Raw genomic sequence first — 15685 nt, 5'->3', positions numbered from 1 at the left:
GTTGGCGAAGTTCTCGTTTTTTTCGTTTTGTCATATCCCGTTTCCATAATCGTTTTCAAATGAATTTTTCTCAGTTTTCATTAAATCTAATAAAATATCTCTAAAACTAAATGAAATAATTAGTTTTTCCATATTGTGTTTCAATTTCTTTCTTGTGGAAACTGTAGGATAATTGCCGCACAATGGTAAGTTGTGTCAATGACTCTCATAGTGGGTCAAGACCTACCCATCCTATTGTGAGAATTGTCTATGAGTAATGCCAGTGGAATGTAGAAAGGAAGAACAGATAAAGATTACCTTTTCGGCCTTTTGTTTGCCATACACCGTTTGGGAGAATGATGGGAATCTGCCCTTGATTCAAACTGAAATTTGAGAGCCTACTTTGGATACTACTCATACTCCAACAATCTAGGTTTTAGTCCGAGTGAAGGAACAAAAGTAACTACCCATCCTATTGTGAGAATTGTCTATGAGTAATGCCAGTGGAATGTAGAAAGGAAGAACAGATAAAGATTACCTTTTCGGCCTTTAGTTTCTCATATACCGTTTGGGAGAATGATGGGAATCTGCCCTTGAATCAAACTGAAATTTGAGAGCCTACTTTGGATACTACTCATACTCCAACAATCTAGGTTTTAGTCCGAGTGTTAAAGGAACAAAAGTAATACATAGGTAGTATAGGTACCCAGTTGTATATCCTCAAAATTTCAATTCAAGAGGATTAAAAAATGTTGGTGACTGGTAGGTGATTATTTAGCTACCTGTATTTATTTTAAGGTTAAAGATATGCTACACATCAGTAAAAGCTGAAGGGATAACATGCAATATTACTCTAGTTTAAATAATGCATTAAGGAGATTCGCATCCTAGTTATGATATATTCAAAATGTACAAGTGTATCAACAGTAGGTGATTATTTAGCTACCTGTATTTATTTTAAGGTTAAAGATATGCTACACATCAGTAAAAGCTGAAGGGATAACATGCAATATTTTGCTAGTTTAAATAAAGCATTAAGGAGATTTGCATCCTAGTTATGAGATGTTCAAAATGTACAAGTGTATCAACTATGTTTTTTTCTCCATTTCAGACGGAACTTCAAATGGACTGTGCATTAGATCTGATGAGAAGGTTACCGCCTCAACAGATAGAGAAAAACCTCAGTGATCTAATAGACCTGGTACCTGGTCTTTGTGAAGATCTCCTTTCATCTGTGGATCAACCTTTGAAAATAGCCAGGGATAAGGAAATGGGAAAAGATTATTTACTCTGTGATTACAATAGAGATGGTGATTCTTACAGGTAATGTACCACTAGTCCCTAATAATAATGGAAAATAACTACCTTGTAATGTTTAAGCAGTTGGGTATACACTTCCTATGACTTTTATTACATACTGTTAACTTGTGAACATTCTTAGATACCATTTTAGTATAGTATGTAGCCTCTGAGTATATAAGAAAGAAGTCAAACAGAAAGTAGCCTCAAAAATAAGTCCTAAATGTAGTCATTAGGTTAGTAGTCAAAATCTTGGTAATTATGCAGAAGTCATGTCCGTGGAAAAGAAAGCTCCTTTTTGTATTTAACCTAACCCTATAATAACACTTATCACTGCTCTAATTGTGAAAACTCCTTTTTGCGTTTAACCATTCTATAATAACACTGGTCACTGCTTGTTTGTGCCAGTTCCTTTGGTAGCAATATTCTACGGACGTGACTTCTGCACAAGTACCAAAATCTCCTTTCATCCACTAATCTGATCTTCAAAATCTCTTTCTTTTCCAGGTCTCCATGGAGTAATGTATATGACCCACCCCTAGAAGATGGTTCCATGCCTTCTGAAAGATTGCGGAAGTTAGAAATAGATGCCAACCATGCATTTGATCAATATAGAGAAATGTACTTCGAAGGTGGTGTGTCTTCAGTGTATTTGTGGGATTTAGACCATGGTTTTGCAGGTATGTTAGTTTTTTATTTAAATTGAAGTTAGAAATAGATGCCAACCATGCATTTGATCAATATAGAGAAATGTACTTCGAAGGTGGTGTGTCTTCAGTGTATTTGTGGGATTTGGACCATGGTTTTGCAGGTATGTTAGTTTTTTATTTAAATTGGGTCTTTCAAAGCTATATCTCCACAGACAGAATCCTTGCAATAAATTATTTTATTCATATTATTTTAACAGCTTTGTTGTGTATACCTCCTCATGGATAAATTTGGTCTTATTTAGGTAAATGTTATGATGAACTTTGTCGTAATAGTTCTCATGCTTATTCACCTGTATTTTTTAAGGTCCAGTGAAACAATTGATTTTAATTTGCTGTTGTTACTTCCAGGTGTAATTTTAATCAAGAAAGCTGGAGATGGATCAAGGAAAATTCAAGGTTGTTGGGATTCCTTGGGTCTTTCAAAGCTATATCTCCACAGACAGAATCCTTGCAATAAATTATTTTATTCATATTATTTTAACAGCTTTGTTGTGTATATCTCCTCCTGGATAAATTTAGTCTTATTTAGGTAAATGTTATGATGAACTTTGTCGTAATAGTTTTCATGCTTATTCACCTGTATTTTTTGAAGGTCCAGTGAAACAATTGATTTTAATTTGCTGTTTATTCCAGGTGTAATTTTAATCAAGAAAGCTGGAGATGGATCAAGGAAAATTCAAGGTTGTTGGGATTCTATCCATGTAGTTGAAGTTCAAGAGAAGCCCACTGGAAGAAATGCACACTACAAGCTTACATCTACAGTCATGTTGTGGCTACAAACCAATAAAATTGCCTCGGGGAAAATGAACCTGGGTGGAAGTCTGACTAGACAAGTGAGTGTGCTTCTATTTGTCCTGATAGTTCCTATTTGTGAGCTTTTCAGATCACTTTATTTGTCAATTTAACAAGTGTTCTAAGAATTAATGTAAATAAATAACTAGTTTTAAGCTCTACATCTCCTGTAACCTTCTCTCTTCTAATTTTAGGATACAAACCTTAGAAAAGTACTTACCTAATACAACTTTATTGAAGCTAATCTATTTTGTCAAAACTTTCAGATTGAAATGGATGCACAAGTGTCAGACACAAGTCCTCACATAGCAAACATCGGTCGCATGGTGGAAGAAATGGAAAACAAAATCCGAAATACCCTGAACGAAATTTACTTTGGCAAAACAAAAGACATTGTCAATGGTCTACGTTCCCTTCAGCCTTTGTCAGTCCAACAGGCACAGCAAGCTTTGAAACAAGACTTGGCAGCCGCACTACAAAAGAGAAATGCAAAGACTGAAAACTAGCACCATCATATTTTCGGTAAGATGTCACTGAAATATGTAAATTGATTGTTAGAGGCCACTGTACGACTGCCAAGGTCTTTGGTAATGGGGGTTGTACCCTCCATTTGGCAACAATTTACCCATCTCCTCACATTAACTTCATCCAACCCGAGTGGGACAGGTATTAGTCAACAAGCATGCAGTTGCCCAGATGATCACCAAACATATTGAATCTTATGGAATAAAGTTGTACTTTACACTTCACTTACCTATATTTATTTTCAAGTTTTCAATTCCATGAAGTTAGTAGAATAAAGAATATTCTTGATTTTTTTATGGTTGACATTTTCGATTTGATTGCAGAGTGAAAAACATGGTCATTGGAATAAAGTTGTACTTTACACTTCACTTACCTATATTTATTTTCAAGTTTTCAATTCCATGAAGTTAGTAGAATAAAGAATATTCTTAATTTTTTTATGGTTGACATTTTCGATTTGATTGCAGAGTGAAAAACATGGTCATACTACCACCTTACCTGGACTGTTTCTACTCTTGTGAAATTGTGAATGTCAATCGTCCTCTCACTGAACCCAAGTGTCCCTTTTGTCCGAAGAAAATTCTGCTCTGCCATTTTATCTTTAGAGTTATGATCACAATAAATATTGATTCCATTTTGGTGAGCTATATTATGTCCGTGTGGTAAGTGATGTACCTATGTGTTTGTACTGTAGGTAAAATACTGTACTGAAAGTGGAAGGCTTTTTAGCTTTTGTCCGAAGAAAATTCTGCTCTGCCATTTTATCTTTAGAGTTATGATCACAATAAATATTGATTCCATTTTGGTGAGCTATATTGTGTCCGTGTGGTAAGTGATGTACCTATGTGTTTGTACTGTAGGTAAAATACTGTACTGAAAGTAGAAGGCTTTTTAAATCACTAGACACACGTCATTCGTTCATATATTTCACATTGAATGGAGTAGTCATACAGAGTGAGTGTTGCTAAACAATATGTAGAATATTGTAGAACACAACTAGCGTTTTCACGTTAGTAGCTTTATTCAAGTCAACTTGAACTTTGATTCCACACACGGCATAATATCAAATTTCAAAATGAGTTTGAACCCACCATATATGAAGTATAAACTATTGAGCAGTTTTATACAAATATGCTAAGAATTTCGTAAGAGATGAAATTTTCTCAACTTGCTGCCTATCTAGTTTTGGAAAAAGAAACTCACCAAATCGATAATGGGACTCTTGTCAGACAGGTGTCAAAAAATCAATCATACTGCATTTTTGCATTTAGCATAAAGTTTGCCTTGCGGTTTTCGGACACCAAAGCTGCACCTTGCCATGTTACATTTCCCGCGTCCCCACTGCCTTTCCCATACATTTTATACTTTCCACTCCGTTAACGTAATGCATCATGTTTATTTACACGATAGCCATTACTTTGTTATGTCAACAGGGGCGCTGTTAAGTATAAGTAGTGCTTTATTTAGACTGTCAACTTATAACAAGTTGATCCATTATACCAACAGTTTAATAGAGCACCTCTTTGTTAACGGTCTCTGAACCTACGGCGCCCATTTCCCATTTACTTCAAACTTTGTAAAATCTGCCTCGGTGGCGTAGTGGTCAAAGCTCGGGTTCAATCCCAGCCGAGGCATGGAATTGTATATTTATTCAAGTCAACTTGAACTTTGATTCCACACACGGCATAATATCAAATTTCAAAATGAGTTTGAACCCACCATATATGAAGTATACACTATTGAGCAGTTTTACACAAATATGCTAAGAATTTCGTAAGAGATGAAATTTTCTCAACTTGCTGCCAATCTAGTTTTGGAAAAAGAAACTCATCAAATCGATAATGGGACTCTTGTCAGACAGGTGTCAAAAAATCAATCATACTGCATTTTTGCATTTAGCATAAAGTTTGCCTTGCGGTTTTCGGATACCAAAGCTGCACCTTGCCATGTTACATTTCCCGTGTCCCCACTGCCTTTCCCATACATTTTATACTTTCCACTCCGTTAACGTAATGCATCATGTTTATTTACACACGATAGCCATTACTTCGTTATGTCAACAGGGGCGCTGTTAAGTATAAATAGTGCTTTATTTAGACTGTCAACTTATAACAAGTTGGTCCATTATACCAACAGTTTAATAGAGCATTTCTTTATTGTTAAGGGTCTCTGGACCTACGCCGCCCATTTCCCATTTACTTCAAACTTTGTAAAATCTACCTCGGTGGCGTAGTGGTCAAAGCTCGGGTTCAATCCCAGCCGAGGCATGGAATTGTATATTAATTTATTTTCGAATTTGACCATACAATACTAGAGCTCTAAGGGTTAGGTGAACCTTCCTCTCAACAATCTATCTTATATTATAAGAACAATTATTTTATAATAACAATTACTATTACTATGTATTGCATAGAGCGATCGTCCAATGAAAGGGACTAAAAGCATCCATAACTAGAGATAGAGCGATCAGTGTGTGAACTATGAAATGTGAAATGTGAATGAGTGAATGGATCTCGTTCTTATAATATAAGATTTATTTTCGAATTTGACCATACAATACTAGAGCTCTAAAGGTTAGGTGAACCTTCCTCTCAACAATCTATTATTTTATAATAACAATTACTATGTATTGCATAGAGCGATCGTCCAATGAAAGGGACTAAAAGCATCCATAAGTTTCACTCTATTTTCAAAAACTTGCCACAAAAGTCCACGAGTGGTTAGAGCTTAAAATTTTATGTAAACCTATGAAAACCAAGTTTATTATTTTCGTCTCAAGTGCAAATTGATACTTTTAATACCCTACATTTTAAGATTTGTGTAAATTTCATTAAAGAATTAATTAATCTATCAATTTTGTACATTTATTATTATTTTGTATAGAAAATTTTGAAATAATTAAATTATTCATTAATTTATTCTCTTTTTATTTTTTAGTGAAATTGATTTTTTTGTTTCAATGTGAAGATTAAAATGTCAACGCAATGAATTTGCGTCTTGCCTTAAATGAAAGTTGCTTGCACACATTGTCAGCTTGTGTCAGAACCAAAAATAATTGGGATTGGTTTTGCTTCCTAAAATATCAGTAAAAGGTCTCGTTAATTAATTAAACTTTACAAGATTTTTTTTCCATCAAAAACAGGATGGACAAAATCTTTTCGTCATGAAATTTGTGTGAGTGACCCAACTTTGTTTAATAATTCTCGGACGTTATCCTACCTGTAAAATTAATAGAAATATAATTTTCTGTATACTTGGTCGAAATTTGCTATCGAAATAAAATTCTCCCGCAGAACGGAAGTTTTCGGTGTGACCAAATGAAAGTTCTGAAAATTACATTTCTTACCTTTTCAATCAAAAGCTTCCCTGCTTAATCTACTTCTAAATTCATTTGTCATATAATTTTAACCACCCACTGTGGCAAATAACTTTTCTAATACCTACCTACTTTTCATTATGATTTCACATTAATTTCATATTTAGTTTATTATCATTATTATTTTTTAATTTTTAACCTCGTCTGTATTATCAATTTTTTACAATCATATTAATTTGTCTCCGTGAGATATGGATAGATAAATTTATTGGTGATGAAAAGCGAAATTCCGCGTAGGATTTTTCTTGGTTACATATTTAGGAGGTGTGGAAAATGTCTACCGTAATGAAATCACTCACAGAAACTTAGAGGTTGGACCAGCCTAGACGTGACCATAGGAGCTCCCGGGTTCGATTCCCAGAGTCGATATAATATTGCACTCGTATCTGCCCCTTATTGGCTATGTAATGAGGGACATACTACGGGCTAGGCGTCATGGGCGTGCTACGACACAGACCACATGAACCTAAAACACTTTTACCTTCGAACCTTAGATGCCTCACTTGCCCGACTTTGCTTTATTAACAAATTTCCTACGGTTTTTTTCATTTTCACAATCGTCACTTTAAATTACTAACGTTCAAATTGAAATTTGTTTGCCCGTTTTACACTTCAAGGGGAAATTTGTTTCCTTTAGTCACGGTAAAAGACCTATCATTAAGATCCTCAAAGAATCCAAGACACATTTGAACTAGATTATAGAATGACAAATCTTCAATACTACGTATTATGTTCTTAATTTTTATTAAAAGTTATAATTTTTTACCGCATGTTGGTATGTAATAATTAATTCTAATTATTTGAAAAATACCTTATTGATGTAACTTTTATATATTTATATAAACCATACATATATTATATATTTAATGTTTTATACATCCCTATGGTTTTCATTTCATGTTAATGTAAGGTTAATACAATTAGATTAAGATGAAAATGAATATTCAAACGATTCCATTGTTGGGGAATGTGAGCTAAGTGTGATTTTGCTTGCTTGAGACCTGGGTCTCTCGGACGGTCTGACAGGCCTAGGTCTCTAGTTTCCGCCACTCACGCTCAGACTGCCTGACAGGCCCAGGTCTGTGAGACCGCGGTCTGTCAGACTGTCTTAGCGTGAGTGACTGGCCAGAGACTCGATTAATGTGAACCAAAGTGAAATTTTGCTTAATCGGCTCATGTGAGAAATTAAGTAAGGAAAACTCCCCCTTTATGTCTCCCCTAGGCTTGAACACCGTGTTAACATTTACCTAGCAAGGAACATACAGGCTTGGTTTTTAGCTGAATTCCCTCAGGGATGAGCTATTCACTTATGATTGTACCTGTAAAACGTACACGTTACAATCATATTTGTCTCCGTGAGATATGGATAGATAAATTTATTGGTGATGAAAAGCGAAATTCCGCGTAGGATTTTTCTTGGTTACATATTTAGGAGGTGTGGAAAATGTCTACCGTAATGAAATCACTCACAGAAACTTAGAGGTTGGACCAGCCTAGACGTGACCATAGGAGCTCCCGGGTTCGATTCCCAGAGTCGATATAATATTGCACTCGTATCTGCCCCTTATTGGCTATGTAATGAGGGACATACTACGGGCTAGGCGTCATGGGCGTGCTACGACACAGACCACATGAACCTAAAACACTTTTACCTTCGAACCTTAGATGCCTCACTTGCCCGACTTTGCTTTATTAACAAATTTCCTACGGTTTTTTTCATTTTCACAATCGTCACTTTAAATTACTAACGTTCAAATTGAAATTTGTTTGTCCGTTTTACACTTCAAGGGAAAATTTGTTTCCTTAGTCACGGTAAAAGACGTATCATTAAGATCCTCAAAGAATCCAAGACACATTTGAACTAGATTATAGAATGACAAATCTTCAATACTACGTATTATGTTCTTAATTTTTATTAAAAGTTATAATTTTTTACCGCATGTTGGTATGTAATAATTAATTCTAATTATTTGAAAAATACCTTATTGATGTAACTTTTATATATTTATATAAACCATACATATATTATATATTTAATGTTTTATACATCCCTATGGTTTTCATTTCATGTTAATGTAAGGTTAATACAATTAGATTAAGATGAAAATGAATATTCAAACGATTCCATTGTTGGGGAATGTGAGCTAAGTGTGATTTTGCTTGCTTGAGACCTGGGTCTCTCGGACGGTCTGACAGGCCTAGGTCTCTAGTTTCCGCCACTCACGCTCAGACTGCCTGACAGGCCCAGGTCTGTGAGACCGCGGTCTGTCAGACTGTCTTAGCGTGAGTGACTGGCCAGAGACTCGATTAATGTGAACCAAAGTGAAATATTTGCCTAATCGCCTCATGTGAGAAATCAAGTAAGGAAAACTCCCCCTTTATGTCTCCCCTAGGCTTGAACTCCGTGTTAATGTTAACATTTACCTAGCAAGGGACATACAGGCTTGGTTTTTAGCTAAATTCCCTCAGGGATGAACTATTCACTTATGATTGTACCTGTAAAACGTACACACTCCGCATTTTCCACTGTATGCCATACTTATGTCAATCAAAGGATTACAACACTGGTGTTTGTGTTCAATGTTCCGTATGCTCTTGAAAATTTCAAAATATTTTGAACACTAAAAATACATATTTTTGAAAATGAAGAAGACGAGAGAGGAGTAAAAAAAAAAACCATGAGTAAAAATTGGAACATTTTTCTTTGCAAGTGGAGATTTTTCACGTGAATTAGTAACATAGAAAAACAACACGCTTGTTTTCTCCTCGTCCATTTTAATAAAGGGAGTGCTGATTCAATTGCAAACAAGCACAACGACATAGAAAAACTCCCCAAACATTGGGCTGTTTTCGTAATCTTTTCATTTTGACGTGACGTTGAAAATATGTCTCCGTCAGATTTGTATTGCATTAAGGAGGCAAATAAGGGGATTTAATTCATTTTTCTTTCTCAATAATGATAATTCAGTAATGACATCCATTACTTGGGTGAGTTTTAATTTGTTTCAAGGAGTCTCGAATTTGAATATCAAGGCAGGCGTCATTTCAGAGCTGGTGAAAAATGGAGGGTGGGAAATTGGTGTTATTGGTAAAGTCATGAATGACTTGGGTATTTGATTGTCTACCTGTTTGGCGACTAGCTCGTCTGCCCTTGTTGCTGAAATGAAATCCCATCCCTTAGTAGGGATTTCCTCGTAAAGGTAAAAAACCCCCTTGTGGGTGTATTGGTTAACGCGTGGTACTTCGGATCTGAAAGTCGGTGGTTCGAGTTAAAGTCAAATCATAAAATATAATTATGTATCTGTATAATATTTATAATATGTATAAGTGGGGGCTTGTGGGTGTATTGGTTAACGCGTGGTACTTCGGATCTGAAAGTCGGTGGTTCGAGTTAAAGTCAAATCATAAAATATAATTATGTAGCTGTATAATATGTATAAGTGGGGAACTACATTTGTGACAAGCATCAAGTATGTTAAACACAATTAAAATTCCTTTGGGGGAAAAAAATCACGAAATTCCTTTCAACTGGGGAACCTTCATTGTTCGCCCCTGAATCTCTCCAACGCAACGCACAGATTACTTCGTTTTAACTCAAGAACAGTGATGAGGTAAAATGTCAAATGTTAATATGTACCAGAATAGAAAATGCAACGGAACAACAGAACATTGACAGATGACTGATGACCAGATTGTTTGACAAGAACAACAAGGTTTCGAGTACCTATCAGAACAACAAGTTTTCGGTCTCAAATACAAAGTGAGGGTGAATACGGTTCGGATCTGGACCATGAAGCCTTGTCATTTGAGGAAAGCGAGAAAACCACTGATCTACTTAATATCATACGATTTCAGCCATACTCGTATTTCAGAATAAGTATTTTTATGTTGGACGTTTCTTATTTCAGGACCTCTCGACCTCTCAAAGTTTGGCTTTCTTATTTCAGGACAAGTCGCGAGATATTTCTCGTACGGCTAGCATTGATATGAGCATAGCCTGTAGCAAACCTTCTGATGATCTGAGGATGTGCCACTCGGCTCCTTCTAGTCCCAAGAAACCAATCAACTTTCTTTACGATCAAGGTAAGACTGCTAGATTTTTCAGTGAAGTACCGTCTCATTATCCTTCAGGTGAATTCTACAACAGTCCCATTTTCCTTAATGTAAAACCTACAACGTCCCATTTCCCATTTTCCTTAATGTAAAACCTACAGCGTCCCATTTTCCTTCAGGTAAAGCCTACAATAATCCCATTTTCCTTTATGTAAAACCTACAACATTCCCATTTTCAGGCAAATCAGATCGACGGGACAGTGGTGGGGATGACATGAGTCAGCATAGCAGCAGTCATCCGAACAAGAACACCATACACGAGATACAGAAACACTACCGACTTCTTCAAAAGCGACTGAGTCAGGAATTCAGCAAGAAGATAGGAGAATGGGATATGAATAGAATCAGACATCCGCTGTCTAGTTGCCGAGGTCTGAGTTTACCTTGTAAGGACGAGAGTCATCTGGTGCGAGGTGTGATGAGTGAGAATTTGAGCCCGGATTTCAAGAAAAAACTCGAGGAATGGAATAAGATGAAGTGTGCAGACCAGGTGAGTGAGAAACCTGTATTCCTTACTTGTATTACAAGAGTAAAGTCTGCCTGGCTAAGGGTGTTAAACAGAGAGTAGACTAGTGTCTAGCTGTGGGACAATAAACAGGGAGGAGAACAGCTAACCCTAACCAGCCTAGCTAGCTGGTCGTTTTCAAAGGGTTCTCTGTGCTTTTAAAGAATAAGCACAAGTCCTCACGATGGTTGACTGCGGTTCAGGACGAACCAATTAAACATGGCTAGAGACCATCACCCTGGTATATGGCAGAAAAAAAAGATATCCTTTCTTTATTCTACCATCAGCATTCGGTTACAGCTACAACAACAACATTCAATAAAGTTCGCCCTGGCGGGATTGTTTCTTCCAGATTCCCCAGACACCACACACGGCCCCTCCGCACTTCAAAAAGCTCATCCCCGACTGGCAAAAGTGGAAGTCGATGAACTTCAAGCACGAACTTTTCTCAAGCCACGACCTGGGATCGAACGAGGGACCTTCGAGTTGTCAGTCCGAGCATGTATGCTCGCAGTCGGAGCATAAAGCATACCGTGTCACGACGGGCGGGGGAAAGTGTGTACAGAATATTGCCTGGATAGACAAGGAAATACACAAGATAGAGCGAGAGAAACAGAGACTGGACAAGGAGAAGGAGAAGTGCGAGAAAAAGATACAGAGGTGAGTTTGATTCTCTGAATTTAAACTACGCGTGGTTAGTACCTGAATAGGTGACCATCTTGGAAATCCGCGTGCTGCTGGGTTCCCGGCTCCACTCAGGCTGGGTGAGATTTCTCCGAATGGCCGTCACGAGAGACCTAAGTTGTTAAAAGTGACGTTAAACCCCTATTCCTACCCAAAGACCAGTATATGAGTTGGATTATCCCTGGATAGCTGTTTCAAGCATTTTGACTATCATCAGTAGGGAGAAGTTAATAGTACACCCATAAAGGCCTTAGAACTGGATATCTGGAGGTAATAAAACATGTCCATGTTTATATTGATATGTCTAAGTTGGTAGGAAGGTGCTGCGACATACACAATCATACTGCATACAATGAACCGTGTACAATATATCTCTCAATCTCTTCTCCCCAGATTAGAAAAGATGCGTCTTGCCATCGGATCCAGGATTCGTATGAAAGAAGTCCTGATTCCCACATCTTCAGGACTACTTCGATTTCCTGGAATTTCCCGGAAATTCACCCAGAAGCTGTACGAGTGGGAAAAAGCGCAGGGTATTGGACCTGAAGCCTCGACCTTTGCATTGCTCGACTCCTCATATCAGCCGGATTTGAAAGAGAGAGGGAAATTCAAAGGTAAATCGACTTTTATAGTGCGGTGTACTAAGTGCTTTGATAAGTATCAAATTGAAATCCATTCCTAACCAAAGCTAGATATGCAAAATTGAAATTGGTCTTTCTTATATCAAAACACCGTTTTTTCCCCTTTATTCGAGCATTGAACCCAGAACCCTGGTTTAAAACGCCTTGGCTTAGATCTGATATGGGACAGGGCTATTCTCATCATTGTTTCTCTATTATTATTTTTCTTTTTCATCATAGTTTTTCTCAAACAAATCGGACAAATTTTATCACATTAAATTAAATTAAAACTTTTAAAAAAGAGGTTTGACAGACTTCTGCTAAGGTCTTATCGTCCCGAAATTCTCTTTTTTTTTCAGTCAATGAAAAGAGAACTCTCACTCGGTCCAGATCACTAGGTAGTGTTCACGATACTACCAAGGGAATATCTCGACAGCCGTCTAGCTTATCTTTGAATGATATGGATGAACTGCAAGACAACAATGTTAATGGTAAGTTGATCTTAAGCACGTCCCGTGAGGGTCCAATAGAATGTAGTTTGGGGTCAAGTGGATTGGAAGACATCATATGCCTTCAGGTGTCCATTTGTCAAGGGTCTAGGTTTTCCCTGCTCTTGGTATCAATTTGAAGAAACCATTTATACTGATGAAAATTTGTACTGAAACAATAAATGGGAAAATAATTTGAACAGAATATACCCTGCTTATACTGTCAGAATGAGACTGAAAAGTCCCTTTATGTTGTGTATGATGGTGGTTTCGAACCAGTGTATTTCGGTTTTCCAATATCCAATATTGGCTAGAGTGAATTGATTCAATCCTCAGTCTTGGTTTTCACTCTGGTGAGTCTACACAAAATAAATTCGTTCCAATGTTCTATTTTCAAAGTGATCTTTTCTTACTACATTAGAACTCCAATTCAACACTTTACTCCTGCAGTCTAAGCAAGGTCTTATATAGGTACATGTTTGGTACAATATTTTATTTGGTTGACATTTTCTTGTTGTTTCAGGAGCAGATGTCCTCTGTTCTGGAGAACATTTCTCTCATCACTCATCTGGAGATGACGAGACCAAAAATCTAAGGTAGGTCTCTAATTAATGGCCTTGGTTCAGCAGGTCCGTGTCCAAGTGTAGTTTCGGTCACCCATCCGGATAACAACCATGCACGACGTTGCTTAACGTCAGTAAGCAATGGGGTATGGGTGAATTCAAAGTGCTATTGCTGCTAGCCATATAAGCCTATTGTTTTACGTCACTTTTCTGTTTTCAGTCCCACCTCTTGGACAACAGACTGTTTGCAAACATTGCAAGAGTTATTCTTTGATCTGGAAGAATTGGAAGAAATTGAGTGTGACTTTAGGTGAGTAGAAATTAAAATGGGACAAGATGATGTGAGTATTAATCAAAATTTCGCCCTTTTATTCAGTATACTAAGTTGGTGCCTTCAAATCCTACCAACACCAGTTGCAGCATTATGACTTGTTGGCGAAAGTGCGACGACTTGCAAAAGTAAATTAATGTGAAAATTGCTCTTTTCTTTATTTCAGTACATTGAAATCCAACTTACTCTCGAATAAAGAGGAAATGGTTCAAATCACAGATCAGTTGCAAGAATATCTTGGTAAGTACTTAGTACCTATCTTATAATATTATTTATTATAAATTTGTTCCTAGTGGTCCTGTTCTAATTTTGATCATAACTGATAAACTATAGATACAAGTGGGTTTAACAGTAAATTTATTACGAAGCAGGTAAATAGCATCTCAAACCAAAGTAAATAGATTACTGTCATTAGTTTATTGTTGGGAGTAGGCCGAGTAGGTACCTACAATTTTTGGGTAAAACAAACATTCTCATTATCTCAAATATCAACCCACAAAGCGGCCTTTCAAAAGCAGTCAAGGGTCTCTGTTACCATTTTATGATCCATGTGCCTCCATAGCTCAGTGGTTAGAGCACTGGTCTTGTAAACCAGGGGTCGGGAGTTCGATCCTCCCTGGGGGCTTCCTTTGTGCGGAAATTTTTTACTTTTCGTTTGTAAAGTGACAAATTTTATTGTTACCTACACGTTTGTTATTTGTTAGGTACTTTCTTTTATGGCTATTTTTACAGGTGACACAGATAAGTTGTTTAATGACACCAATAATGAACTGAAACTGAAGGGGTCAGTTAAACATGTCAGACAATCTCTCATTTCAAAAGAATGCGATATTTCAAAGTCCGAACAAAAGAATAAAGGTCAGTTTTTTTTAGTAAGTTGTAAAACGATTCTCCTTGTAGATGCATTTCTTGTGGTATTGTGGAGATCTTTTATGTTTTAATTTACCATAGCCGGGCGCCCGGTTTCAAATAAAATTTCGTATTTTAGATCCCGAAGCCGCTAGTGGCAAAGGATAGTTTTCTGATCTGTTTACGAAATTTTCGTTCATAACTTCATAATTATTCTTTTGTACACGTAGGTACATATCAAGGCACAAATTTCTATACATACCTAGCTAAATCCGTAACTCCCTATCTCAAGCTGTATAAAACTGACCATCGAAAATTTGACCCGATTCCATTACTTTCCTCCCTACGGGATAATTAAACTAAAAAAAGTAGTGCTAAAAACGCCGGTACATTTTGAATAGATCGCAAGATATTCAGTTTGGGTACCTAATCCAATAAAAATCCGCGTATCAAATTCTAATCTTGAAGTTCTAATTCAATATCGAGCTGGCGTAGGTTCTTTGATAGGTAGCATGTTAAATGTGAAATCCAGTCGTATGCCTATGTGTCAATAAATCCAAGTCAATCATCGATCTAGTCTTCCATTTGTATTTGTCTAATTGTTTTATCTTTTGATCACGTAGTATATTACAGTACTTACCTATAAAAAGTAAGATTAAAATATTAATAACCGACGACATTTAGTGAAACAAATAAAATCGGATGAAAAATACAATGGGCGTATCACAAACCAAAGTAAATAGATTACTGTCATTAGTTTATTGTTGGGAGTAGGCCGAGTAGGTACCTACAATTTTTGGGTAAAACAAACATTTTCATTATCTCAAATATCAACCCACAAAGCGGCCTTT

General features: G+C 36.6%; 2 protein-coding genes, 1 long non-coding RNA gene and 1 other non-coding gene across 5 annotated transcripts; all 4 read left to right on the top strand.

The window, feature by feature from the left end:
* Positions 1 to 3898, top strand: LOC103516217 (F-actin-capping protein subunit beta). Of its 2 annotated transcripts, XM_017446960.2 has the most exons (7): positions 1 to 185; positions 1091 to 1302; positions 1786 to 1913; positions 2045 to 2089; positions 2622 to 2821; positions 3047 to 3302; positions 3773 to 3898. In XM_017446960.2, exons 1-6 carry the CDS (start codon positions 183 to 185, stop codon positions 3284 to 3286), a joined length of 828 nt encoding a protein of 275 aa, XP_017302449.1. In that variant the 5' UTR covers positions 1 to 182; the 3' UTR covers positions 3287 to 3302; positions 3773 to 3898. The 2 variants fall into 2 exon arrangements, with proteins under 2 accessions (XP_017302449.1, XP_008479400.1); XM_008481178.3 differs by lacking the exon at positions 2045 to 2089 and having other exon boundaries at positions 1786 to 1958.
* A 1102-nt stretch (positions 3899 to 5000) lies between these two features.
* On the top strand, positions 5001 to 7193 carry LOC113470318. Its single transcript, XR_003393412.1, has 2 exons — positions 5001 to 5629; positions 5879 to 7193. It is a non-coding gene; the product is annotated as an uncharacterized LOC113470318 (long non-coding RNA).
* A 2458-nt stretch (positions 7194 to 9651) lies between these two features.
* Positions 9652 to 14843, top strand: LOC103516218 (the record flags this gene model as incomplete). The annotated part of the gene is made up of 10 exons (XM_008481179.1): positions 9652 to 9669; positions 10590 to 10764; positions 10974 to 11284; positions 11652 to 11959; positions 12377 to 12597; positions 12963 to 13094; positions 13615 to 13687; positions 13875 to 13964; positions 14152 to 14225; positions 14718 to 14843. Coding segments are annotated over exons 1-10 (1528 nt in total), but the record flags the coding sequence as incomplete, so codon positions are not given.
* Positions 14538 to 14610, top strand: Trnat-ugu. Its single transcript has one exon. It is a non-coding gene; the product is annotated as a tRNA-Thr (tRNA).
* Positions 14844 to 15685: the final 842 nt, after the last annotated feature.

This window comes from Diaphorina citri, unplaced genomic scaffold (genome assembly GCF_000475195.1).
Source record: "Diaphorina citri unplaced genomic scaffold, Diaci psyllid genome assembly version 1.1 scaffold1513, whole genome shotgun sequence".
Classification (NCBI taxonomy): domain Eukaryota; kingdom Metazoa; phylum Arthropoda; class Insecta; order Hemiptera; family Psyllidae; genus Diaphorina; species Diaphorina citri.
This window is presented reverse-complemented; position numbering and strand designations above follow the sequence as displayed.

Excerpts from the sequence above, each read along its gene's own strand:
- LOC103516217 (XM_017446960.2), top strand. Across the intron at positions 1,303-1,785 it reads AGAGATGGTGATTCTTACAG|GTCTCCATGGAGTAATGTAT; the intron begins GTAATGTACCAC and ends TTTCTTTTCCAG. Across the intron at positions 2,090-2,621 it reads TTTGGACCATGGTTTTGCAG|GTGTAATTTTAATCAAGAAA; the intron begins GTATGTTAGTTT and ends TGTTTATTCCAG.